This window comes from Phycodurus eques, chromosome 23 (assembly GCF_024500275.1).
Source record: "Phycodurus eques isolate BA_2022a chromosome 23, UOR_Pequ_1.1, whole genome shotgun sequence".
NCBI lineage: Eukaryota > Metazoa > Chordata > Actinopteri > Syngnathiformes > Syngnathidae > Phycodurus > Phycodurus eques.
This window is the reverse complement of record NC_084547.1, coordinates 7,071,887-7,099,461: the sequence shown is the minus strand read 5'-3', so window position 1 is coordinate 7,099,461 and position 27,575 is coordinate 7,071,887. Positions and strand designations below refer to the sequence as shown.

The 27,575-nt window shown below is 47.9% G+C and overlaps 1 protein-coding gene across 6 annotated transcripts; it reads right to left on the bottom strand.

Annotated features, from left to right (window-relative positions):
* Positions 1 to 48: 48 nt before the first annotated feature.
* Positions 49 to 27,440, bottom strand: arhgef40 (Rho guanine nucleotide exchange factor (GEF) 40). Of its 6 annotated transcripts, XM_061668595.1 has the most exons (26): positions 25,124 to 25,356; positions 23,257 to 23,346; positions 23,063 to 23,170; positions 22,032 to 22,317; positions 20,884 to 21,961; positions 20,378 to 20,589; positions 20,154 to 20,303; positions 19,977 to 20,082; positions 19,794 to 19,887; positions 19,650 to 19,730; positions 18,926 to 19,042; positions 17,683 to 17,781; positions 17,475 to 17,626; positions 15,563 to 15,701; positions 15,373 to 15,492; positions 14,985 to 15,176; positions 14,453 to 14,920; positions 14,034 to 14,371; positions 13,635 to 13,884; positions 13,476 to 13,565; positions 8,492 to 8,704; positions 7,710 to 7,910; positions 2,657 to 2,837; positions 1,647 to 1,736; positions 1,473 to 1,579; positions 49 to 517 (listed from the first exon to the last, which is right to left on the bottom strand). In XM_061668595.1, the coding sequence occupies exons 1-26, from the start codon at positions 25,205 to 25,207 to the stop codon at positions 491 to 493; spliced, it is 5,073 nt and encodes a 1,690-aa protein (XP_061524579.1). In that variant the 5' UTR covers positions 25,208 to 25,356; the 3' UTR covers positions 49 to 490. The 6 variants fall into 6 exon arrangements, with proteins under 6 accessions (XP_061524579.1, XP_061524581.1, XP_061524580.1 ...); XM_061668597.1 differs by lacking the exon at positions 25,124 to 25,356 and adding an exon at positions 27,327 to 27,440 and having other exon boundaries at positions 49 to 1,579; XM_061668596.1 differs by lacking the exon at positions 25,124 to 25,356 and adding an exon at positions 25,684 to 26,029 and having other exon boundaries at positions 49 to 1,579.
* Between the last annotated feature and the right edge of the window lie 135 nt (positions 27,441 to 27,575).

Here is a 27,575-nt window from a genome sequence, read left to right as displayed (position 1 = left end):
TACTTGACATGCGCACGCCCCCCCGGCACCCCAACACACGCACAGGTGTTAGCTTACATCCAGTTTTAATGTCCAAGAAAAGTGTCGAAGCATGTGGTACAAGGGTGAGGCATCCCCAAAGAGAAAAAGATCCATGATGATGATGAGGATGAAGATGCCTCTTGTGGGTGATATAAAAAAACAAAGCCACGACACCTGCAAAGTCTCACGCGCCACTTCCGATGCCCGGGTCACGTGACGTAGGCGGTCGCTTCGTTGGCACACAACGCCCGCTTTGTTGCCGTCACCAACTCCGGAACCCTCGGCGACTGGCATATCCGAGATGGCGTCCGGCTCTTCCTTTTCGCCGGCTTCGTCCGCTGCTGCAGATCGAACGGCCCGCCCACGCGGAGGTGTTCGCTTTCTGACGGAATGAAAGCCGTCAGCCAGCATTTGCTGTTCGGCTTCCACGCGGACGAAGACGCGTCGCTTACTGGGCGCACCGTGACGGCTACACGGCAGTTGAGGGCGACTGACCCTGGGGAGGACACGCACACGTGCGCACGCAGTATGAATGTGCACAGTGAACACCAATCCCAACCACTCTGACAATTATCCAATTTCACCTCGTTGCTTGAAAAATGATGATTTATTTGTCACAAGATAAATCTATACTAGTGACATATTGTGACAGGCAGAAGAGTGAAATGCTCTTCCGCTCGATGGCAGAAGGTCCATTTATTGCCATTTACAGCATACAACAGAATAACAATAGCAAAGTCACATTTCACACCCTGGGAAAGTAAGTCTGGGAGGAAATTGAAACGAGCTCATTCTTGCAGTTTACCTGCGTTAATGAATATCATCTGTCAACGTTAATACCAATAATATATATATATATATATACACATATATATACACACATATATATATATATATATATATATATATATATATATATATATGATGGGTAAGGATGGTTAAAAAAGCAAACACACGCAACTTGCATTAGCTCCACGTACCTCCGTCCGAATGACATGTTGGTCGGCTTCAGCACGTTAACGTTGCCAAAGTAACTGCACATTAGAGCCCCACCACTTGTCGTTTTGGAACTCCTCCGAAGTGTGGGCACTCACTCGACACACAAGGTCAACGGAAAAATCCGCTGTAGCCGATACTACGGGTCGCTGCTCCACTGTGAATTAGAGTTTTAGGACTGATCCGAAGCATTTCTAATGTGGATTTCTGCCTGCTGTGGTCTCCGGCTTCGTGATCTAGTTTTTCCTTTCCCGTGTTTTAAACGTCGCGACGACTTCATAGCAACGGCAAAGCCTTCGTTTACATTCGACATGTCTGCCATAACCCACAATGCAGAGCGGTTTCTGCTCCATTTTCATTCGGTGGTGTGCCATGTGATTTTTCTCATGCCAAATATGTGCCTTGGCTCAATAACGGTCGGGAACCACTGAGCTGTGTGTGCGTGCGTTGCGCACCTGAGAGCAGCTGGTGGAGCTCCTCCTCGGGCCTCTCCCTGACGCCGGCGAGCCCCCCCCTTCCTTGTGGCTGCCAACGGACGACGAGTCAGAGCAGCTGCTGTGCACTGAAGAGCGCGAGAGTTGGCATTGGAGAGAGCACCAAAGATGCCCGAGCCGTCGCACGGCCCTCACCTCTCTCCGACTCGAACGGTTGACTTCCGCTGGCGTCCAACAGCAGCTTGCTGGACACGCCCACGCACAGCGACTCCTTCAGACACAACTCTGCATGTGGAAAGGGTTAACTTTTCAGCAACAGGTGCAGAAGGAAAAAGGAGCAAGCTGCAGAGGTGGAAGCTCCAGTCACAAGATTTGGGGCAGAGTCAGATTTAAGTCGGCAATTTTAGGACTAAGGACTAGACTCTGCTTGACTTGGAGTTCGAGTCTTGCCTGTTTACATTTGAAAACCTGCTTGTTCAAAATAGCGTGGCATGCATTTGTTTTTGAAAAAGAGTTATTTTAATTTTTTTGACTCACCAGTAGGCTCTGATGTGGAGTGGCGCTGCGGAGATGATTAATACAATTGGATTGCAGATTACGTTTTTGATCAAATCAGGAAAAAGAGAATGGCAACATACGTACGTCACTTGGGGACGTTAACTTCGCAGTTTAGCTTATATGATCGTGAACTAGGCATTGTGCCGATTTTGTGTTTAATTGAGAAGACAAAGTAATATGGAGAGTGTTTTTGAAGCCATTAAAAAAAAGAAAAAAAAGATGTGTTTGTGAATGTTGGTACAGCTAACTAACCCGAACAACTTGTTGTTAACGGCGCTCTACAATGCATCCCAAAAGAGTGGGTGGGGCCTGCCTCTAATCGTTGGGTTTCCACGCCAACACTCAGACAACAGCTGTCCTATCTGGCCTACGCGCACGAAGCCATCAAGGCTGCTCGCTCAGATGAGAAGCCCGACGTCTTCAAAGACAACCACAACAGTCCAGTTGCCGTCCATTCAATGCCCTAAGAATGAAATGAGCGGATCGAGTCCAGGTAGCGAGTGGCGAGAGAAGATGTTGAGCAAGATCGTACGACTCGTCTACCCTAAGTCACGACTTGCTTGAAATTGATTGGGGACTCGACTAACTCGAGACGTGTTTACGCTTTAGACTCGAGACCTCCTAGGGACTTGCACCTTTCCTCCCACCTGTGCTGTTGATGGCGTGCGTCCACAGCAGGTGGGCGACGTCCCGAGTCCATGCCTTGCGCTGCTCTCCGTCCTGAGCCTGCAGCGTGACGCAGTCTCTGAGGCGAGGAGCCTGTCGCACCCAAACCTCGAATTTGACGCCATCCTCGCCCACGCTCTGCGTCAGGCCCATGTCGGCCGTCTGGGTGGGGGGAGGGGGGTTAGTGCGAGGCAGTGGTGGGAGGAAACCAAGTCCAAACACTTCCTTACGGTACTCAAGTAGATTTCGCAGCTAGCTGTACTTTGAGTATTTCTTTTTCTGAAAGCCTTTTACCTTTTCTCATTAGTAACATTTTCAAACAGATATCGGTACTTTGTCCTCCTTACTTCAACCACCGGCGATGACAGCACGATGTAAAAAAAAGATGTAAAGAGAGAGTAGTCAAGTCAACCACGGTTGAGATCTTGACTGATTGATTGATTGATTGACACCTTGGGTCTTATAAGGCGCGGAAAAAACGGAACCGCAACGACCTAGAGGAATGTAATGACCATGAGGCCAATTTGCAAGGCCTTCTTTCAGAGAATTGTTTGATTCAAGACTGATTGGTGACGAACAGAGGTGGGTAGAGTAGCCAAATATTGTACTCAAGTAAGAGTACTGTTACTTTAGAATAATATGACTCAAGTAAAAGTCAAAAGTAGTCATCCAAATATTTACTTCAGTAAGAGTAACTTCAGATTATTATTATTATTTTAATCAGAGCATGAACATCAAATCAAATAAATTAAAACATAATATATGGGAGTTGACGCACACCTGCCACCATTTCAATTTTTAACTGCCCAAAAACCAACAACACTGCATTGGGCTCTACAGAAACAATATTTGCTTTATTCGCTTCAATGACTTCATGAAGAAGCTGTTTGCTGAACAGACTTAGTGATTGTGTGTGCGTGCGACACCCTCGGGATAGTGCAAATTTTGCCACATCCACTGCCAAAACAACAGCAAAAACATCTGCAACTTACCGCAAGGTGTTGTCTCAAGTTAGAAGTGGGCTGAAATATATAAGTTTGGGCAGTCACAATTTAAGAGCTGCATGATAAAGCTGTTGTTTTTTGGAGTCTGTAAAATAAAGTCGCACGGCTCTTTCCCCCCCAACTGCAAAATACGTCATTTTGATTGGCTCGCGAAGGCTACGTGCGCGGTCATGTGACTGCCTTGTGTCGTGTGATTCGTGAATTGGAGTCAAATGACTGATCCCGTTTTTGATTGGCGCAGTGGGCGCCCTATGCGGAAGTCGAAGATGGAGTCTAAAAATAGACGCACATCCAGAAATATGAATAAATAAAAGTAGCGAACGACATGTTGATCGGAGTAAAAGTATCGATGCTTCACATAAATACTCAAGTAAAAGTAAAACGTACGGTGCCTTAAAAGTACTCTGACAAATAAAAAAATGTAATCCAGAAAAACACATTGTCTGATTTTTAAAGAATTCATTAGCATATTATGGTGGAAAATAAGTATTTGATCAATAACTAAAGTTCATCTCAATACTTTGTTATATACACTTTGTTGGCAATGACAGCTGGTCAAAGATTTTCCACACACTGTTCCTGGCATTTTGGCCCATTCCTCCATGCAGATCTCCTCAAGAGCAGTGATGTTTTGGCGCTGTCGCTGGGCAACACAGACTTTCAACTCCCTCCAAAGATTTTCTATGGGGTTGAGATCTGGAGACTGGTTAGGCCACTCCAGGACATCAAAATGCTCCTTACGAAGTCACTCCTTTGTGGCCCGGGCCGTGTGTTTGGGATCATCGTCACGCTGAAAGCCCTTGCTGATGGAAGGAGGTTTTCACTCAAAATACATGGCCCCATTCATTCTTTCCTTTACACGGAACAGTCATCCTGGTCCCTTTGCAGAAAAACAGCCCCAAAGACTGATGTTTCCACCCCCATGCTTCACAGTAGGTATGGTGTTCTTTGGCTGCAACTCAGCAATTTTTCTCCTCCAAACACGACAAGTTAAGTGTTTACCAAAAAGTTCTACTTTGGTTTCATCTGACCATATGACAGTCTTCCAATCCTCTTCTGGATCATCCAAATGCTCTCTAGCAAACTTCAGACCGGCCTGGACATGTACTGGCTTCAGCAGGGGGACACGTCTGGCGCTGCAGGATTTGAGTCCCTGGCGGCCTAGTGTGTTACTGATCGGGTTGGGCATCGACAATCGATTGGAACCGGGACTAACGTTCAAATAAAAAAATGTTGGTTCTCGGTTTCGATGCTTAGTCCTCCAGCGGCGAAGAAGTGCCGAAAAGCAACGAAGCAGCGGTATAAACCAACTGAGAAGAACGGGCACGATGACGTGCTCGTGCCCAACGGCAGTGGCGGTGAACAAAAGTGTGTCTTAACTTTGTTAAAATAAATGATCAGTTGCCTCAGTGCAACACTTGGAATAAGATTATATTGTGCAAAGGAGTTTTTCCCGATGTGTAGCGTCTGACGCGCTCTGAGCCTCAGCCTACACCACGCGGAGCTTCAGTGAAGTCAACCCTCAGTCAACTGGTTGAGTGAAACAAAAATACGTCTGTGCCAACATTGGGACAGCTAACAAGGTAAACGCTCGCTTGCACTTTTGCACTGATGGTTTTTAGTGTTTATTTTGGTCTTCAAACCAACGTAAGCGGCAATGGTCCAAAAAATAAAAAAATAAAATAAAAAAGCTTAACGTTGGGCTAAAACTTCACCGTTAGCAACTTTACATCACAAATTGGGACAACATTCACGTAAACGTTGTCTCACAGTATCACAAACACTAACCTTGTGCCTCATCGGTGAGTAGGGAAAGGAATTAGCGTTTTAGAGCCTTTGGTTCCATTCATTAAAAAATAAAACAATCACCGGGGGCGTGTGAAGTTATTTTTCGTGCCAAAAAGCTGAATTCCGGTGTGTACCCTTCAAAATAAAAGGCTAAAAGCTTAAAACAAGAAGTCAAGTTAAAACTTGGAGATATAAACCATTTGAAGTGATGAAACAGAATACAGCGGCAGCTATATAGCATTATTAAAATAACTTTTAACAATGCTGTCAGTGAAGTTAACTCTCAGTCAACTGGGTTAGTTCCACACACATTGCCTTTTAGCTCATAGGTTTGATATTGTTACTGGTTAAAGAGAACCTCGAGTCAAATGTTCATTTTAGTCTCTGCTGCGGGCTGCTAAGAAAATGGATGTTCATAATTTGGACACCCTTTATTGAAACCATGCAAACTTTTTTAGTCCCAGCCCCCTGAAAGAATCGGAATCGAGAATCGTTCGGAACTCGAATCGGAATCGCTCAAATTCAAACGATGCCCAACCCTAGTTTCTGATGGTATCCTTTGTTACTTTGGCCCCAGCACTCTGCAGGTCATTCACCAGGTCCCCCCCGTGTGCTTCTGGGATTTTTCCTCACCGTTCTTGTGATCATTTTGATCCCACGGGGTGAGATCTTGTGTGGAGCCCCAGATCGAGGGAGATTATCAGTGGTCTTGTACGTCTTCCATTTTCTAATAACGGCTCCCACAGTTGATTTCTTCACAGCAAGCTGCTTACCTATTGCAGATTCACTCTTCCCAGCCTGGTGCAGGTCTACAATTTTGTTTCTGGTAGTGATGGGCAAATGATACCGAGGCTTTGGCGCTTGTGTCACTTTTCCTGAAGCGGAGTGATTCGAAACGCTGTGTCGGAGCTTGTATCGAAGCACCAGTGTCACGTGACCGTTGACGTTTGAAGCTTGGAACGTCACCGCTTCATTCCTTCAAAATGTTTCGATGCTTTTTATTGGCTCTTGGCGTTTCAGCGCATTCTGAGCCAATGACAGCTTGACAGGTTGGACAGATTTGAGTGGTTTGGCACCATACTAGCTATATAAGGTGCATCATTATGCTTCAAAATGGGGTTGTGAGGAGAGTGAGAGTATTTTGGCAAGTCAACCATACAAGTCCCCAAATGACAAGCCATTATCTTGAAAGGTTTTCCTTAAAAACACCACACACACAAAACAATGTTTCTGAATTCACACACCATGATCATTTGCAAAGTAGGAAGGATCTCCAATCCTGTTAGGGACTTTTAGTACAGTAACAGCAACAGTAGTAACGCTCAAAGCTTTAAATATACCCTGAACCAACGTTTAACCACATTTAACTTTTAATATCATTTGCATTTATTCTTTGGGTTCATCTGGAATGTGTTTTAGAGGATGGGGGAGAGCATCTGCGTATTTTATTGTAATGATGATTTAATCACTATTTGGTATGAATGAACAAAACACTTGAATGACCATACAGACTTTTCTGAACTTGTATTGCTGTCATGGGAAACAGCGCCAGTGCTTCAGTCGTGTTCTTTAGAGGTTGCTATGGCTTCAGTTGTCCACCAGATGTCACCATCACTGAAGCCTTGAAGCTTTTTCGGCACAATTGTTAGGAAAGCCTCAGTGCTTCATGAGGCTTCACTTGCCCACCACTAGTTTCTGGTGTCTTTTGACAGCGCTTTGGTCTTGGCCATAGTGGAGTTTGGAGTGGGACTGTTTGATGTTGTGGACAAGTGTCTTTCATACTGATAAGGAGTTCAAACAGGTGCCATTAATACAGGTAGCGAGTGGAGGACAGAGGAGCCCCTTAAAGAAGAAGTTACAGGTCTGTGAGAGCCAGAAAAATGACCAAATGCTTATTTTCCAGCATCATTTGCTCATAAATTCTTTAAAAATCACACACGGTGGTTTTCTGGATTTTTTTTCCTCATTTTTTCCTCTCATAGGTGACGTATACCTATGATAAAAAAATTACAGGCCTCTCTCATATTTTTCAGCGGGAGAACTTGCACAATTGGTGGCTGACGAAACACTTGTTTGCCCCACTGTAAGTAGATAAGTAAAATGATGTAAGTCGATAAAAGAGGGAAACTATTTCATGTGCAGAGGTTTTTCTCCCCCCCTTTGTGCCAATTTATCAAAACAAGTATTACAGTATTTTTACCAGCCTTTTTAACTTAAGTACAGAGTGTGAGTATTTTCGCACCTTCATGCTGTGTTTGTAGTTGTAGGCCGAGCATCCCGGTCCAGCGCCACCGCTGCCTCCTCCGCTCTTGTGTTTGGTGAAGATGATGGCGTGTTGGTAGAGGAAGACCCTCCTCACACCCACACGCTTCCGCCGGGTGCCGCCGCCGCACACCGTCAGCTCGCCCTGACGCACCAGCTCGCCGCGCCGCGCCACAGGAATCTGATGCATACGACGCTACTTCAGGAAGGAAAAACATGGGTACTGTACATCGCCAACGCCTACACTGACAGAGTTGCTCCTGTTGCCACGCATATATACAGTTTTCTCCCTGCTGATTCTGAATCGAACCCTTTTTACTGTACAATTCCAGGTCAGTGCCAATTTAGAGTTTGGCGCCTTCAGTCTAGTCCCACATTGGGCCACAACATGCCAGGGAGCACTGAGCTATACAGGAAGAAGAGACAGTGACGCTCCTCAACATAACTTCCCACAGAGGAGCCAGAGTGCAGCATATGCCTGCGAGTATTGTTGTATGCTCGATTTGTATGTGTTGCTGCTCCAAGTGTTGAAGAAGCAGTTGTTTGAAGGTTTAGAATTATTGGAACGTCAACATTATGCTTGTGGACTTTGGTTCGAGAAAATCTGATTTGTTTGAACATGTTGCTGTTAAATAAAACAATGTTTAATTCACTTCCGTTTTAACGTAAACTTCAACAGTCAGCTGGGATCGGCCAATGAGGGCAAACGCTGTAGAAAATGGATGGCTGATGAAGCGGACAAAGTGGGACAGGCGCTCTCACCGGACAGCCGACGATGAGGTCGCTGGCCCTCAGGTCCTCGCCGTGTTGCTGGGCGTGTCTCAGGACGCAGAGGGTGGAGTCAGAGGTTGGGTTGATACCGCCCAGCTCCTCCAGGGCCTCGCAGTACTGCTCCAGCCTCTCGGGGGGCGCCTGCAGGCACTGAGGGAAGCACAGAGGCGAGAAGGGGGAGGCGGCGGTCGCGGGGAGTTTGGACTGGCCGGGAAGACGAGGGGAGGACGGGGAAACAAGAGCGAGGAGACAAGTTGAGTGAGGATCTTTCGATGGAGGAAGAGGCTGGGCGAGCATGCGTTATTGCTTCTGCATGTATACATACTCATCAATAAGTAACAAAACTTTTCAGTGTAACTCTAAGTTCCCACGTGCCAACAAGACTGTTAATAATGTATTTTTATCTGTGACAGACCACACACACAATAATAAAACATCTGTCACTTAACAGTTTTGCTCCTATTGTGTGTGATCTGCTCCGATAATATCAACACAGAACACCACACACACGCAAAGATTCTGTTCAAACGAAATTGAAATTTCGCGTTATCACACGTGATCTCACAAAACCGAAGATGACGAAACACTTCCGGCTTCGCGCGATAGTTCCCGAACGTTCCCGAAGGTTGCCGGAGCTGGGAGCCTTATAAAATGGCGGCGTGCTGAAAAAAAACCCCAAAACGACTTGCTTTGGAAAAAGGGGAACCCACTTTTATACAAAAAAAAAAGACATCGGGGAAGACATGCTGATTTTTATTTACAGTCGTTTCCTTTTCTTGAGTCAGGGTGCGTCTTGATTGACGACATTTCGTTTCACGTCACAATTCACGGTGTCATGGCATAACTATATACTTATATAGTTATATACAACCCCAATTCCAATGAAGTTGGGACGTTGTGTTAAGAATACAATGATTTCAAATCATGTTCGACCTATATTTCATTGAATACACTACAAAGACAAGATATTCAATGTTCAAACTGATAAACTTGATTGTTTTTAGCAAATAATCATGAACTTAGAATTTTATGGCTGCAACACGTTCCAAAAAAGCTGGCACAGGGTCATGTTTACCACTGTGTTACATCACCTTTTCTTTGAACAACATTCAATAACGTTTGGGAACTGAGGACACTAATTGTTGAAGCTTTGTAGGTGGAATTCTTTCCCATTCTTGCTCGATGTACAGCTTCAGCTGTTCAACAGTCCGGGGTTTCCGTTGTCGTCTTTTACGCTTCATAGTGCGCCACACATTTTCGATAGGAGACAGGTCTGGACTGCAGGCAGGCCAGTTTAGTACCCGCACTCTTTTGCTACGAAGCCACGCTGTTGTAACACGTGCAGAATGTGGTTTGGCATTGTCTCGCTGAAATAAGCAGGGGCGTCCGTGAAAAAGACGTCGCTCGGATGGCAGCCTATGTTTCTCCAAAACCTGTATGTACCGTTCAGCCTTAATGGTGCCTTCACAGATGTGTAAGTTACCCATGCCATTGGCACTAACACAGCCCCATACCATCAAAGATGCTGGCTTTTGAACTTGGCGTCCATAACAGTCCGGATGGTTCTTTTCCTCGTTGGCCCGGAGGACACGACGTCCACAATTTCGAAAAACAATTTGAAATGTGGACTCGTCAGACCACAGAACACTTTTCCACTTTGCGTCGGTCCATCTGAGATGAGCTCGGGCCCGGAGAAGCCGGCGGCGTTTCTGGGTGCTGTCGATAAATGGCTTTTGCTTTGCATAGTAGAGTTTCAAGTTGCACTTCCGGATGGAGCGCCAAACTGTTTTTAGCCAATGTGGTGATATCCTTTGCACATTGATGTCAGTTTTTGATGCAGTGCCGCCTGAGGGATCGAAGGGCACGGGCATTCAATGTTTGTTTTAGGCCTCGGCGCTTACATGCAGTGATTTCTCCAGATTCTCTGAACCTTTTGATGATATTATGGCCCGTAGATGATGAAATCCCTAAATTCCTTGCAATTGTACGTTGAGGAACATTGTCCTTAAACTGTTCGACTACTTTCTCACGCACTTGTTCACAGAGGTGAACCTCGCCCCATCTTTGCTTATGAATGACTGAGCAATTCAGGGAAGCTCCTTTTCTACCCAATCATGGCACCCGCCTGTTCCCAATTCGCCTGTTCACCTGTGGGATGTTCCAAACGGGTATTTTATGAGGATTCCTCAACTTTCTCAGTCTTTTTTGCCTCCTGTCCCAGCTTTTTTGGAACGTGTTGCAGCCATAAAATTACAAGTTAATGATTATTTGCTAAAAACAATAAAGTTTATCAGTTTGAACATTAAATATCTTGTCTTTGTCGTGTATTTCAATTTAACACAACGTCCCAACTTCATTGGAATTGGGATTGTAGACTTTTGTTCATAAATATTGAACACCGTTCGTTATTTAAGATTGTCGACCCCGACCTTTTTTGGACCCAAAATCGGGACAAATCCACTCTTAACACACATCAGACCTGAGGACAGTCGTATAGGATAAGATTTAAGATTGTCTGGCATTTGACATGCTTGTTTGGAAGGGGCAAAAATGGCACAAAAACAGGCCGATTGTCATTGTGTGTCTGGCGGGCCTGCGCGAACAGGTCAATATACTGTATGAGGTGTGTGCATAAGTGTAAATGTAAATGCATTTATCCCATTGAATAATTGGTCTATTGATTTACTGTAAATAAAATATGCACGTTCAATGTATTTAACTCATTCCCTGCCAATGCTGTCCAAAGACGTCATTCAGGATCCATCTCTTCCCTGCCAAGGCCGTCTAAAGACGTCAATGGCATTCTTTTAACGGGCATGGTTGGGGGAGGGTCTTGTGCAGTTTATGTGTGATCGTCAAGCCTCTGCAATGAGGAATGGCAACCTGTAGAGGGCAACAATGCCTTGAGGTGAACATCCCTCCCTCAGTGGAAGAAGGAGGAGGGGCCAAGAGACAATGAGAAGACAATCTATAGTGCAAACATAATGGTGGAAAAAGAGAGAAGACAAAATAAAAATAATCAAAAAAAAGAAATAACAATAAAAAAAGCTTTATTGCGCCAAGGCAAGAAAAATATTCCTGCGACCGACAGGAATGACGCCTTAGATCAGGGGTGGGCAAACTACGGCCCGCGGACCACATCAGGCCCGTTGATCATTTCAATCCGGCCGGCCAAATCATATACAAATCGTGACGGCATTCTTTTGACCTTGTCCTGTAATGCCCAATGGGTCCACCACGTACCGCACTAGGTACAGTGATACGTTGACTTGACTTTGGCTGTTCTGTTTTTACTCTGCTACTGCTCTGAACCCTTCTTCAACCGTGAGCAGGCCAAAGAAAAGAAAAGTCGACAGTGAGTGCCGAGTGTTTAACATAGAATGGACTACTAAATACTTTTTCAATGAAGTACAGTCTAAGGCTCTATGTCTAATTTGTTAAGAAACCATTGCGATTTTAAAGGAATAAAACATCATCTGTCACTTTTCTACCAAGCATGCTGATTATGCTAACAGCTAATCAACGCAGGAACTAATGGCTACGGCTCAGCGGTTAAAATCAAGCTTGTAGACTCAGCAACACACCTTTATCTGACAAACGGCCATCCAAGATTCAGTGACACAAGATCCTGAAACAGTGCCACGGGAGCTGCAGATGCAACTGATTGGTTTCCAATGTGATACTGTCTTAAAAGAGAAGTTCAACTCTCAAACTGGATGAGTTATAGGCTTCATTAAGCGCAGACACATTTCCAAAAATCCAGAAGATGGCACAGAGGATGCTGGTGGAGTTTGGCTCTACATATGTGCGTGAACAGACTTTTAGTGTGATGAACACCAACAAAAAATCCTACAGATCCCAGCTGAGTGATGAATACCTCAGATGTGTTCTGAGAATTGCCACAACATAACTAGCACCAGACTTTGGTGCACTGGCAAAAAAGGTGATCAACAAAACAACACTGTTCCCATTAAAAATAAATCCAAGTATTAACACTACAATGCATGTTTTTGTTTATTTTTTATATTTAAGCATCTGGTCCTGGCTTGGCCCACCTGTCAAATTTTAAAAGTCAATGTGGCCCCAGAGCCAAAACGTTTTCCCACCCATGCCTTAGATCTTGCGGGGGAATAAAGGATGACGCTCCGAGCCAATCGCTTTGTTGCAAAGCTATCGCCCAAAATGCCGGCCTAAACATATGGCGAGATGCTCTCGGCCGCTTGCCAGCTGATCGTCTGCCGACCAGGATTTGAATGAACGGGATCCCGAATCGTCAGTTGAGTCAACTCCCTCTGGATAGCCTGGAAGCAGCTGAGCTTCCTCTGACGAAGACAAAGTCCCACGAAGACTAAGGTAACTCGTTTGCAGCTAGCGTTAGCTACATTTAGCGAGCAAACGCGCTCCTTCAACCCTTGTTACATAAAAACATAATTTAGTCCCAGTAGTTCACATTACAATGTAACATCTGTTGCCAGTACTGATTAGAATTTTCCATTTACAGCTTGTTCATCTTGCAGGAATTCATCACCCGCGAGTCGAACGTCTTTTAGGATTGCAACGAAGAAAATACGTCATCAATAAAAAGTCTGTAAAGCAGATGTGCTATCCAGTCACCCACCGTGCCGCCCCTTGCAAAATACGTCATCAATCAAAAGTATTCTCTGGTAATCATATGTATTTTTTAAAAAAGTTCTGTTTTCTCAGTTTTTTTTCCTTCAGAAAAAGATTTGGCTGAAAGTAGCCTGAATTTGACTGCTGATTACTAAAGAACGGTATAAGCTAGAGACAAACTTTTTTTTCTGATGAAAGAAGAGAGTCTGAAGAGAGTCTTTTGGTGTTTACATCGTCACAGTATCCAATATTCTGCGGGGCTTGAAATATCTGTGAAATTGCTCGAAAATGCCTGACAGTGGAGGGATTTCCTCGTCTAGTCTGCTGAGCGGTTGCGTCAGTGTGTCAGTTACAGGTGACTCACTTTAAAGAAGTCCGCAGCTTGCGTGACCAGCGGCGAATCCAGTTCCGGTTTGGTCCGGATGTAATTGGAATAGTGCAGGAAGTGGTCCCGCTGTGACAAGAAAAAAAGCAAAACAGGTTTCGTGAGAAGAAAAGCGGCTATTGTGGAGTCTTCACTCACATATTTACTGAAGCAGTCCTGCTGCAGCAAGCTTTGCATCAGCGCGTCCTCCATGGCGGGCAGAAGTTCCTGCGAGTGGAAGGCACTCAGGGCCGCCCAGCAGGGGAACAGGGTGTCCGCCTTCCCCCGCAGGGAAGCCGGCGTGTCCAGGAGCTGCAGCAGGGGGAGATAGGTCTCCTGCGCCCCCTTGAGAACGGACACATACTGCCGCTCGCTGCTCAGCATCCTGCACCAGAGCAGGTAGGATTTGCTGCGGAGGCACAGCAGAAGGACAGCAGAGGAATAGAAGAAAGAGAACAGAGGGACAGCAAAAAGAAAAGCAGAAGGACAGAAGAGGAAAAGATCAGCGGACGGAGAGATAAGATGCTCAAAGAGGGCAAAAAGAAGGCAGGCAGGCACCTCTGCGCCGTAGATCCGGCCCGTTCCGTCCCCATTTCCCTCTCGCTCCTGCCCCGCAGCACATGTTGCCGCGGAGACCCGGTGTGGTCCACCACCTCCTTGCTGCTGACCTCCACGCCCCTGATCAAGACCCCTCCTCCTCCTCGGATGGCGGCGGCCACGGCGGTGGTGACCGCGGGGTCCGCGAGGGCCCGGCGGCCCAGCCAGGATTTGGGGGAGGTACGGCACTCGGTGGGTTTGGGGGTGCCGGCACCTCTGCGAGGGGCCAAGAGGGCCTGCAGGTCAAAACTGGGGTGTCTCTTCCTGGGGGGCTTGGGCGGGAGGGGTGCCTCTGTGGGCTGAGAGGAGACAGACTCGGTTAAGAACGGCAAGTCACCATCAGAGAAGCAGGACAGAAAAACAAAAAGGACCATTCTCACACTCTTCTTCAAAAGGTTCTGCAGAAACTTCCCTCCGCCCACTGCCCCCTCTTTTTTGCCCCCCCGCTCATCTATCTTCAGCGTGGAGCAGATCTGCGGTCTGAACAGCGAGGCCAGAGACCCCCAGGACTGCAGCCCCCCCTCGCCTCCTGCGGCCCCCGGGCCCCAGTCGCCCTCTGCCTCCGCGTCCCATAGGTTACCGGCGACGGGCGTCTTGGCCTTTCCCTGTCCTTGGTTTTGGGCTCGCTCGGACTGAAGGAAGCGCGGCTTCACCTGCGCTACCGTCTGCTGGTAACGCTCCACCGTGCGGCTCCAGAGATCCAGCAGCGCTCCGCCACCCAAGTCCACAGCCAACGAGCGGGCGTCCTGGAAACGGGATGGCGGAATGGGGGGGAGGGAAGCTAGGGGGCAGACGGGGGAGGAGGCGGACGGGGAGGCGGAGGACACTTCGTCGCACCACTGGGAGGCCTGAAAGGAGACGGGAAATACTCAGGTCTGCAGGTTTAGGGATGAGGGTTCACCCCGCACTCACCTCGGTCAGAGTGGACAGCAGCCGCCGCGTGTTGTCCAGGGCGGCCCAGCGGTCGGACAGAGAGTGGGCCATGTCCCGCAGACGTTCCCTGACCGGAGGCAGTCGGACCTGGATGTCGTTCAGGCCCGCCCAGTCCAACTCGCTCCAAGTCTCCAGGTCGGTGAGCACAGAGAGAGTCCGGCTGTGAAGCTCCTGAAACAAAACCGAGCCATGCATTTCTTCACACCGCCACTAGGTGAAACCAGAGTACTGGAACTACTGGAACGGTTCCAAAGGTACGCTGAGGTCAAAAAGCAATCGTCCGTCCCTATGAACAGCCCACCCAATGGCAAGTCAAAAACAAAGTTACGACAACCACAACAAGAACGTGTTAACCCTAACTTCTCACATTTGCCGTTTCTCGCAGCGTTTTGAACTTCTGCTGCTGGAGCGACAGCCTGCTCAGCGAGAGAGGCGGGTCCTTGTAGGCGTCCGTCTGCAACTGTACTCGCTCCATCTCCTCGTCACACTGCGGAGGTCAAACTGCTCTTTTGTTCTTGTTACACCAAACCGGTCTTATGATTGGCCGGCCGGCTCACCTTTTCCAGCTCGTCCACCAGGCCGGCCAGTCCGCTCAGCGCGTCCAGGTCGCGAGCCCTCCGGTTGGACACTCGTACCAGGCAATGGAGGGCGTCGTCCACACTGTCATAAAGTCTGGCGGCAGCGGCGAGCGCAGCCCTGCAGGAGCACAGACATCACGTTTCCATCAGCGCGAGGGAGGGAGGACTCTCCTGCTCTGCTCTTCTGCTCCAGCTGGTTTTGATTATTCGGGATAAAAACAAACAACTTTGTTTCCAGTCTGCAAGCAGTGGTGGTTTCTGGTATGTGCTATAGGGGGGGCCACACAGAGCAGTATGCCCCCCCAAAAGTGGAATGTGAACTGCTGCTGTCGTAGGAGACAACAGCATTTTCACAACTACCGGAGACAAATTCCTTGTGTGTTTTGGACATATAAAAATAATGATTCTTCTGATTTTCTTTAATCAGCATCATGAAGTTTCAATCATTGGCCTTTGTATGGGGAACTTGCACCCCCTTGCGGAGACATTAGAAGGGTTCTTCAGGGATTTTGCGTCGAAATGAAGTCAGAGGTTACCAATTTCAAGGAAGTAGGACGACATTGTTGTTTCAAGATCACTGTTATTTGGGGGAGGAGCTCAGGTAAGCTCGTCCATCCATCCATTTTCTATCGCGCTTATCTTGACTTGGAGCCAATCCCAGCTGACTTTGGCCGAAAGGCGGACGACAGCCCAGACTGAATGATTAGACCGCCCTTGTGGGGTACCACAAGGGCGGTCTAAAAGCTATATTACATGAAGAATAGAATCAACACAACAAAAATGACACTTCATGTCCAATTTGACATCCATCCGTACATCCATTTTCTGTACCGCTTTATCCTCACAAGGGTCGCGGGCATGCTGGAGCCTATCCCAGCTATCTTCGGGCTGATCGCCAGCCAATCGTATTCCCAGCGATTTTGGTTAACGTCAAGAAAATCATGTAAAATGACGAGATTATGATATCAGCTCGTAAATGCAATATTTTTGTTATTCTATTTGTCCCAACAAATGTACCTTTGGTTGTACCAGGCATAAAAAAATGAACAAGAAACTGAAGAAACAAGGGTTGTCAAATCCATTTTTCTGTGAGTATACATCCACACGTATACATACTGTACATACACGTTCCACTCCAGTGTGTTTTTCATCGGTGCGTGTCTACGGGGGTTTAAACCACGAATGAAATGAAAGACTCCACCAGACTGCCATTATATTCATGAGATTTGAACTACAAGTCTCGTCGGATGACATTTGAAAATCTGCATTTTCAAGGTCGTAGTTTTTGTTTTCGTTTTTGAAAGAAACTATTTTTGTGTCGTGCTAAACCACACAGACTGCATAGGCCACCTCATGACGCACGAATCGTGGAGGGAGATCCGAAAAGTATTGCATTTGAATTCAAGGATGATGCTTTTGGCAACATGCAAGGTTTGCATCTCAAAGGTAAGCAACAACCACCACGACATAGAACTTGATCTATCCCTGTAAAAGTCACAAAGACAGGTAAGTGACATTAAATTCACAGTTTAACTCACCGACAGCTGGTCAAACATGAACGAAACTTGATGATGGTTACGCGTTCAATTGCGAAGATGATAAATATACAATACAAAGACTGGTTTTGAAAAGAACAATGTGAATGTGTTTGTACAGCTCACTAACGCAAGTACAGACATCGACTACAAAGTATAATATAATATACAAAATATATTGTGAGATTATAGGACTTGATTTATGACTTATTTAAAACAAGTCAAGATTTGCTTGACATTGAGTGGGGACTGGATCTGACCTTTTTGCCACAGTAACCCATTGACTGGCTATTAACTTGAAGGATAAGACCCGCACCTCTGGAATGTTGTTGTTCATCAAAAAGACCACAGATTACCTGCAATCGTGAGACGTCCGCGCCAACCCGCACGCGCTGTTGGTCAATCCCGCCAGCCAGGCCCCGCCCCCTCGCTGGAGCTCAGTCAAGCGGCAGTCGGCGAGGACGCCGGCCATGAGGCGCCGATGCTTGTCCGCGCTCGCCGGAACCTCCTGAGCAAGCCGGAGTCACGCTTTCTGCCGGATGGCCGGGACGCGCTCACACTCACCTTGATGTTGTCGACAGTCTGCTCGCCGTCCATCGACTGCATCGCTTCTCCCAGCAAAAGGAGGGCGCTGTCGCAGCGCTCGGTCAGGCTCTCTAAGCTCTAAAGAAGAAAGGATCCCAGGTAGTGCTTTTCTTAACCATCCATCCATCCATGCATTTTCTACCGCTTATCCGAGGTCGGGTCGCAGGGGCAGTCGCTTTAGCAGGGACGCCCAGACTTCCCTCTCCCCGGCCACTTCATCCAGCTCTTCCGGCGGGATCCCGAAGCGTTCCCGGGCCAGCCGAAAGACGTAGTCTTTCCGGCGTGTCCCGGGTCGTCCCCGGTGTCCCCTCGCGGTGGGACGTGCCCGGAACACCTCACCAGGGAGGTGTCCGGGAGGCATCCGCAAGTCGTTCTCCATGGCCTCACCGAACTCCTCCCATGCCCGAGTTTTTGCTTCAGCGACCACCAATGCTGCATCCCGCTTGGCCGGCCGGTACGCATCGGCTGCCTCAGGAGTCCCACGGGCCAAAAAGGCCCGATAGGACTCCTTCTTCAGCTTGACGGCATCCCTCACCGTTGGTGTCCACCATCGGGTTCGGGGATTGCCGCCACGACAGGCACCGACCACCTTACGGCCACAGCTCCGGTCGGCCGCCTCGGCAATGGAGGCGCGGAACACGGTCCGCTCGGACACGATGTCCCCCGCCTCCCCCGGAACATGAGCTTTTCTTAAATTCTAAACTGAAGTCTGATACAGTACGTGGAGCGCTACCTTGACTTGCAAATTTAATTCAATAATGAAATCAACTTTCCCCATTGAAAAGAATTGAAATGCAATTAATCCGTTCTGTCCCCCACCCCTCCAAAAAAGAATTTTTTGTTTTTGTTTTGTTTTAAATCAAGAAAAATAGCCCTGTATTGTGTCTTTAAGGGGCGTGGCCTAGTGAGTGAGGTCTGGAGTCTGCTCCTAGTGAGTGTTGTCATTTTAGATTTGCGCATTTGACTGTAGTAAAAAAAAAAAAAAAAAAAAAAAAAAAAAATTAGTACCTTAAAATTTGACTGTAGTAAAAAAAAAAAAAAAAAAAAAATTAGTACCTTAAAATCAGTACTTTAATTTTTCTGGTGTTTTTTTCCACTTCACTCCAGCGGCAGCGTATCTGAAGCTTGTTTGTGAAGCATACTTTGGCTTGCAACAACTTAAAAAATAAAAATGCCAATTTGGACACGCATACCTCATCTAGCAAAGTGTGTTTTTTCTTACCATCCTGAAGGAGAGCCAGTCTGAGTGGCAGTGGCTGAAGTCGCCTCCCATCTCTGTGGGCAGCTGTTGCCTGTCTACAAACTGCTCAAGGACCGCTGTTCCTCGCACCACGTGGACCTGGGATTGAGAAGACCGAAAGGGAGGGAAGAAAGCACAAATAGGCGTCCGCAATTCATGACGTGTCAAATGAGACGCCGCGTCCAGCCATTGATGCGAAACACTCAAGCGACTTGCTAAAAGCAGATTTAGTGGATGAATGTGCCTGCTCAACCGATTCAAACATCAAAATATTTAGCTCATTCGGGACATCTCGGGAAGTATTTTCTGCATTCTCGTAATTCTCACTGACCAAAATTCCACATTTGACCAGGAAAAAAAAAAACATTTTACAATGTCAGTCGCATTTCTCAACGGATTTAAACCACTCCAAATTCAAACTCTTCAGCTCATTCAGTACATCGATGGGGCTCTAACTTTTCTTCTTACATATCCTGCTCCTCCCAAATGTACAAACCAATTTCAATGTGCCCAGTCTCACATTGTCTAGTTCAACATTTCAATAGATTCTACATCAGTTCAGCATCAGCATTCACATTCACACAATTTCACCAGAAATCTCAGTCCCTCGTCGACTATGTTGTTATTCCTGCTCGTTCCAACCGAGTCATTTTGTTTACACGTTTTGCAAAGTGTAGCCAAGCGTTCAGGTTCATGCGCTGCTCACCTCTGTTCCCTCCAGGTCACAAGAAGGCTGCTGTTCCTCCACCAAAACCAACACTGCTGCGAGACCGCCAGGAACCAGCCGCTAGAAGGCACCAAGTCAAGTTTGGTTTCGGTTTCAGAAACACGTCTCGGCATGGACTCTCACCTGGAATAACCTGAGTGCGGAGAGGCAGCGCGAGGACGGCGGCGAGCATCTGCTGTCGATCAACACCGTCAGACCTTTTTCTTTGGTCGCAGGCCTGATCTTGGCACATGGAGTGAAGGGGCCATCAAGCTCCTCTGTGATCCTCACTCATCACAAGTCCCTCAAACGCCAGTATGAGTTTACCGTGTGATCCTGTGGTAGCAGGCCAGGATGCGAGACATCTCCTCGCCGCTGCCGGAATCTCCCGCCTGTGCCACGACCAGAGCGCATCCCAATCTGTCCACCGTCCCTGTGGTTAGTGTTCATCAATCACTCGACCAACCAACCAATTAAGGCTTGTTTTTCTGGCTTAGAAAATACCAGTCATCCTCAGCTGCCCCGACCGGAGGAGCTCTGCGTCCAATTCCCGGAGCAAAGGAGCCTCTTTACACGAATGGCCTGACTGCGCCTCCTCATTGAAGGGGATGAAGGCGGCTGATTGGCCGTTGCAGATGGGCAAAGGTTCTGCCTCTGTCCAGATATACGAAGGAACATTGACTCGTCGGCACGTCTTGCGGAAGAGAAGAGATTCCGGTTCATCCCACCTGCGCTGCTGGTTGTACCGTTCTCGGACGGGCACTCCCCATCGGACGATGCTTCCGACCAGCGCTCCTCTGCGATTGGCCGTTGTGTCGAGCCAGAGCAGGAAGTGGAGCCCAGATGAGGAGGAGCTTTCCACTGCGGTTTGGAGCTCCCGCGGGAAGCACCACCGCCAGAGCGAGCCCTCCCTTTGGCGCCCCTCCCCCTCCTCTTCCTCCTGAAAGTGAAGGACAAGTTTTCAGACAACATGATGTCCACTTGGACAATATAATGAACTTTACAAAGGTAATGTTCACTTTTGATAGTATTCCTGGAACAAAAGGTGTATTATTGTGCACTGCATCTCAATGGGAGCTTTGTCTCATATTTTAGTCATCTTAATAATTCACGAGAGAGAAAATATTTGAAGCAGCTCTCTTTATGATGATGTATGAAGCAGCAGTTATGACAGGGTCAACCAAAAGTGAACATTATTTGTTGATATATGATGAGGTCATCATGTTGGGGTTACCTTGGAGCTCTGAATCCAGAAGCTTTGATTTCCTTTTCTCGCAGGATCTCTTGAGTCTTCTTTTTACCACCATCCCTCGTTTGGTTGGCTGTCACGCTATTGTGATCCTTCGCGCTATTGCGATCCATCGCACTATTGCTATCTGTCACGTTATTGCTAGCCACGGCAGCAAAAGTTTTGTCTGGCGCATCCCATGTTGGTGTTGTAGCATCACTGTGGTCACTCAGTGGTTTGTCCGTATTCTCGAAAACAGACTCTGAATGGGACTCCTGATCGGAGCAGCCCTCGACAACATGCCCGACAGTGTCGGGGACCTCAATGGGGAGCCGAGTGCTCCGAGTGTCTTCTCTTCTTTGCTGCGTCACCCTGTTCATCTCCCCCTCTCCCCCAACACCAGGCCGCCTTTCTTGAAATGGGTCGCTTCCCTGGCTCTCGGCGTTTCGCTCGGTTATATCACCGTCATCATCGTTGCCCTGGGCCGAAGACGACAAAGATTGGGTGACTCCTGGAGGAGGCCAAAGCCCTAGCACCGGCTCCTCGGGGGCGGTCAAATTTGCTTGGGTTCCGGAGATCCCACCAGAGCTAACAAAGCCGTCCATTCGGCCACATCCCGCTAGCTTTCCCCTCTGCAGTTTGATGGCCTTACCCCTCTTACAAAGAGGCAAAGTCTTGGTTTTGCATACGCCGTGCATCTCCAGGTACCGGTGTCTCGGGTCAACACCTCCGTCCGGTCCTCCTCTTGGCTCCAACAGCTCCACATAATCTCCCCCGAGCCCAGGACGTCTCACAGCCCGGCCGAGACCGTCTTCGCTGCGCCTCCGCCGGGGAAGCGCAGGCTCCGAGGCCACGCCGTCCAGCAGCAAGTCGTCATCTTCCTCCTCCTCCTCGGCCCAGCCCCTGGAGTCTTTGCTCCACCCCTCGGGCAGACCACCCTTGGTCATGTAGGCCTCGGGGTTGGAGGTCGAGCCAGGTCCCTCAGACGGGTCGTGGATAAATTCGGGGTAGACGACCTCCTTCCAGGGAAGGCGCAGGACACCGTCACACGTGCTCACCAAGCAGGTGTCGAGACCACCGCCTGCTACTTTGACAGGAGAACACAAATTACTACTGACTGCTGGATGGATTAGAGATCTCAATGGAAGCGTTACCTTCCCTCCTGTGGCCCCGTTCTTTGTTGATGCTGTGCAGCCACTCACTCGTGAACACAAGAGGATGCTGGGACTCGGGCACCAGAATTTCCTGAACGGTGCGCCCCCCGGGGGCCAGACACTTGAGCGCCAGCCGGGGACAGCGTGTCGAGAAGGGTACCACCTGCAGGTAGAAGTCATTGCAACGCAGGAGCCTCCAGTCCAGGGTGGAGAGCTGGACCACCACTTTGTTGCCGAGGCACAGCGGCCAGCCAGAGTGGAGGAAGAGGCAGCCCAGGTACTGAGACTGGGGAAAAGGATAGAAAGTCTCAAAATGCATGCTTCTGTCGGGCTCGGACCAAGTTCGAACAGCGAGTCTTGACTTCAGAATAGCATCTTTCAATTATGTTTGGAGAAAATAGAGGAGGAAGCTTGAATCAATCAGATGTCAGATCACTTCTCTGGAACCGCTGCTTCTCTCAGATCCCCAGAACCTCCTTCAGTTCACATCCACATTCCGCTTGCGTTTATTTTCACTCCCTTACCAGCTTTCCTCCACGGCGACTCCTTCTTGCAGCCAGGTCTGGACTCGGGCCCGTCATGACGTTGGCGCACCAAAAGTTTGTAAGTTTGACGCGGTAGTGTCGCCCCACTGTGCCCTCCTCTGACTCCTTCCCATCTCCCATGGCTTCCCCAGTGTGCCCCACCCGCCCAGTCCTCAAAGAGACCACTATTGTCAAACTTTCAACAGCTTGCGTTTTTCAGGCATGTGAATGAATGCTATTACCTCTAAAGCTTTCTCTCGCTCTCTCGTTAAAGGTCGAGGTCTCTCTGTTTCTCTTTTCCCTTCTCTCACATCTGGAAGAAATTATCGTCATGACTCACCGTCTCAGTGCAGCACAGCGACAAGGAAAAACTGCCTCTCGAGTGCACGTTTCCTCAATGCATACACGTGAACTCGCAAACTCAACTTCAATGAAGTCGAGCTGCGCGCGTGCCGATTGTGTCACCGGTAACTCATTGTATTCTCCTCCCGATGAAAGGAAACTCACACAGGCGTGCTGCTGGAGCTTGTGAAGGAGGTGCTTGGCGGGAACAAAGTAGTCCAGGAGGTAGCGGAGGCTGTCCTGCTGGTAGGTGGACTCCAGTACGGTGAACACCTGCTTGGAGGACATGGCGACCACTCAATCTGGTGGATGTCACAAGCCATTGTGTGCGTGCGTGCGTGACTGACTGACATACATACCTGCGAGAGGAGAGGAGGCGCAGTGCTTTCGAAGGGTGGGTAAAGGGATGAGAGCGCCCCCTGTACACAGTCCTCCATGGCCTCTGATGCCTGATTGGAACAAAAGAGCTGGAATCAACTTCGGTATGGAGCAGACACACACTCACAAGCTCATTGCGGCACATTCTCTGCTCTCGGCTTCCTGTTCAACATTCTGGGGAGTGTCAAACATTTCCCTCAGAGGGCCTGCAGTCAATGTGTGACCCTCACTCTCTCTCACCCACACACCCACAGGTACACTATACACATTTTCCAACGTGACCTGTTCCCATGCAACTTTTCCTCTCGTTTTTCCACCTTTGTTTCTCTGACAGCCACCCGGCCACCCCCACAATCTCAGTAAAGCCATCATTGTGTTTTCAACCCTCAACGTTCCTTGTTTTACCTCCACCCGACCGATTTGACAACAATTACATGGATTTCATCTCCTGCTGTCGCCATATTGGGATGAAAACGTACAAGCTGAAGTCCAGAAAAAGACATTCAGATTGAAGTGACTTTTTATGTGCAAGCTCCATCTTTTCAGGCACGAATCCCTTTAACCCTGGTCCACACATGACCATTTATTTTACATCTTCACCGATCTTTAAAATGCGAGCGATCACACAAGGACGAAAAATGCACGAATGGTATTGGTTCTCTTTGACTCCATGGTGGAAAGCACACAAATAACCAGAGATCTGTTGTAATACCAAGACTGACATGTGACAGGCAGCACGGTGGCAGAGGGCACGCAGATTGGCAGAAAATACAACAAAGAAGAGGAGAAGACAAAGAATCTAGGCTAGCTGTTAGCGTATGTGGTAACTCCACTTCAGTTGGTGTCGCGGTCGTACGTGACGAGTCACATTTTGTCCTTTCCTGACAAATTTGGCTCTCGAGTTATCATTTTCAAACAAATTCTTGTCGAGATTTGTCCTCTTCTAACCAGTTCAAGATTTGTCTTTTTCTAATTAATTCACTTTTCTAACGAATTCTGGTGTTGTTTTGTTCTTTTTTAGCAAATTGTGCTGTAGATGAGATCTTTTCGAGCAGATTCTGTTCAGATTTGTTTCTACCACATGCTCGTCTCGATCAGTCACCGTTTTCTGAACAGATCGAGAAGGATAAACCACTTAACACAACCCGCACCGCAGGATAATCGCTAAGGATCATCCTCAGAGATGTCTGGTGCTCATTTTAAACTTTGCTGAGTTTGGGGGGGGGGGCGCGAAATCTGGTCCAATTTGGCCCGGTCATCCCCTTTTTGTGTTTCTGGCGTTGCGCTCAATCCGTTTTGTACAAGTGAGGAGCGTATTGACAGATTGTAATGTTCTTTTGTGTGGATTTCAACATGTTGGGTATCGAGTTCCAGGAGGCGGGGTGCTGGTCCGAGTGGAAAAGTGGCGAGTGGGTGTGAAGGGTCCCAAGGTTGTTGTTGTCACCCATGATTTGTGTTTCAAAACTCTTCCTTGTTGATTTTCTTTCCTCTCAGGTTGAAGAGCAGCACAGGCTGGACTCTTTGGTTCCGCAAAGAAACTATGGCATGTTTCTGGCAGACCAAAAGACAGAAAAAGCTCGACAACTATAGACAGACAAAATGTGTTCTACAAGACACAGGAGGAGGAGAGAAAAGTCTGAACGGTGGGAAAGTCGAGCGTCCATAATGGGAAGCAGATGTGAGGAGCGTCCACAAATTTGAGGTTTTTGCCCTGAGAAATGCCAAAAAACACAGAATGTAAAAGGAAAAGCAGAATAATTCCCGCCTGCCCGAGAATGTGGACAACTTCCAGCTACCGGAGTGCATCATGGGAAATGACAGTGAGCTGGCACGCGGCGTCCGTCTCACGTCTGCCGTGTACAAGCGACTCGATTGTCTTCGACGAGCGCACGTCAGCGTTGTGGAATGGAGTCTGGTTGAGATGGTCCACATGTTTTTGTTGATCAGTTGGGACTCACACAGTCTGTCAACAAAGGCAGGAAGTGTCGATAACAAGAGATTTCTGTGATTGGCCCGTTTACTTCCATTTGGGCCTCCACAGAACGCAGAAGAGCATGTGTGTTTTCCGGTAAGAAGTTGCCTGGATTTTTCCTTTTCCCTCCCTCCCTCCCTTTTCTCTCTCTCTCTCTCTCTCTCATTCCTTCTTTCTCAGGTCCAATGTGGAAAATGCGGCATCATGGCCCAAGTCGCCAAGCCTCTCTCCTCTGTGCTCTTTCCCTTCCTGGCTCAGGCCACACTGCTCCACCCTGCAAACACACTTCTTGTTTCTGTCCGAGTCTCCTCCCCCTCGGAGACGGTCGGGCAACATGCGGACCTGACGTCCAGCGAGCCAAAAGTCCGATCCGGCGAGGGTCCTTCTAAAACTAAGCAAAACAAAGTGCAAAAGCTCGTTAAATGTTTAGACTTACCATGACTTGAGTGAGGAATCAAAGTCAGTCCACGGCTCCTTTCTTAGACTGGCTTTGTCTCGGCATCTCCGCAGGGTCACCTCTTAACGGGCCGCGGTATCATCACCTCCTGGGAGCGAGCGCCTGGTCCTGCACACTCGCTGCTGGATTTCCCAGCCTGGAAATGTCCAAGCTGCGTAGTCCTCACTCGCAAAAACCTTTCCTCCCTCTCCTCCCCCTCCTCTGCTCGGCCAACAAGAGCGCCACAGCCTCGCTTCAAACTCAAACTTTCTATTCTTAGCCCTTAGAGGGAGCTAAACCAATGGACAACACTGAGGCTGAAGCACTTTTAAATGTTATTAGCAAAGGCTGGAGAGGGGAGGGGGTGCAGGGTGGAGGACGCAGATGTGTTTGATTGGCAGCATCTTTGGAGTCCTTTCTGCTGGCCCTTGTGATTTAGAGCAGTAATCACTAGAGATTACAAACACTGAAAACAAGTGGACATCTTAACGTCAAAAAAGTCAAATAAAAAAAACACACCATTTTGGTGTCTGACGTCGCTCCTGGTCTTCCGCTACGTATGCATACAACAGGATTCAGAGACAAATTTGGCTATCGTGGGAGCGCTCTTTTATTTCAGGATTTCAAGTCAAAAAGTGAAACGCATTCGAGAGATTCATTCAAAACAGGTACATATTTCAAAGGTTTTTGGCTGTCCTCAGAGTTCTGTATGCAAGCACCTTTCACAAAACCTTGAGCGGACGGAAAAAGCGCAGTGATGCGCGTGCAACACGGATCACTGTAACATTGACACAAATGTCGAGCAAAACCCATTCAAGAATTTGGAGGAACTTCCCGAAGAGTGGCCTGAGGCCGGAGTCAGCGCATCTCGAGCAACTTTGCATTGACGCATCTATATCTATATACTTTCATTCTCTGTAGAAAAGGTCCGGATTCTTGATTGTGGGTGTCACAGTGGATCAACGGAAAAGTAAGTCAGGGTTAAGTTCCAACATACAAAGCGAGAACGACCAGCAGAAGCACGTGAAACCGTTTCCGTCTGAAATTGTTTAAGAACGAGTCTGATGGGAATCGTGTGTGTGTTCACGTGTGAGGGTGGCCTATGACATTAAAACTGGATTGTTGTGGTTAGATTTCAAGTCCTAATCATGACACCATGAAGTATCCTCTTTATTAATATGCCAACTTTTATTGATGATAAATGTTAACAGTAGTCGTCGCATACTGTAAAGATGGAACCCTTGTCGAAATCAAAAGAAATAATCATGCTGTCTGTGTGACATTAACTAAACTTCTTACAATCCCAATTGATGCAATGTGCAAGTTTGTAATGATAGTTTATCAAGTATATATCTTTTTAAATCAGATTGTTGGCTACTTCAATTCAGATTGGTTTGATCATTTCCATCCACTTGCAAATAAAAGCTTCCTTCCAGCGCCTGAGGGAGCAAAAAGAGGCGATAGTGAGCTGACACCAAGCAAGTCAAAGGTAAATAACCACGTGATGTTGGCTCATGGTGCCAGCACAGCCGGCAAAGCTACCGTGATAAGCAGAGCTGCAAGCGGGGCAGGACAGGAAGGAAAAACAACGATTAGTCAAGACAAGCCAACGATGTTCTGGACTACTTGTTTCTCCAGCTCACCTTTTGTCGGCGAGGGGCGCGGCTCGCGGTTCATCTTCGTCATCTCCTTCTCCGGACGGTTGGCCCTCGTCCTCGCCGTTTCCTTCCCCGGGTTGCTGTCCCTGGCCTTCAGCAGGCCTACGTCAAAACCGAGACCGTTTTTTGGGGACATGCCTTCATCCAAAAGGCAAGATGAATTCACAACAAACTAAACATGAGAGAACAATTCTTAATCAACTTTGGACAAAATGGGTAGGGAAAAAAATCCAA

Bases quoted from the DNA above. Each gene is read 5' to 3' on its own strand.
- arhgef40 (XM_061668594.1), bottom strand. From the start codon at position 25,207: ATGTGGACCATCTCAACCAGACTCCATTCCACAACGCTGACGTGCGCT. The intron at 19,731-19,793 runs GTGAGAGTCCAT...GGTGCCTTCTAG, and splicing joins CCGCACTCAGGTTATTCCAG to CGGCTGGTTCCTGGCGGTCT. The intron at 19,043-19,649 runs GTGAGCAGCGCA...TCTCAATCCCAG, and splicing joins GTGACCTGGAGGGAACAGAG to GTCCACGTGGTGCGAGGAAC.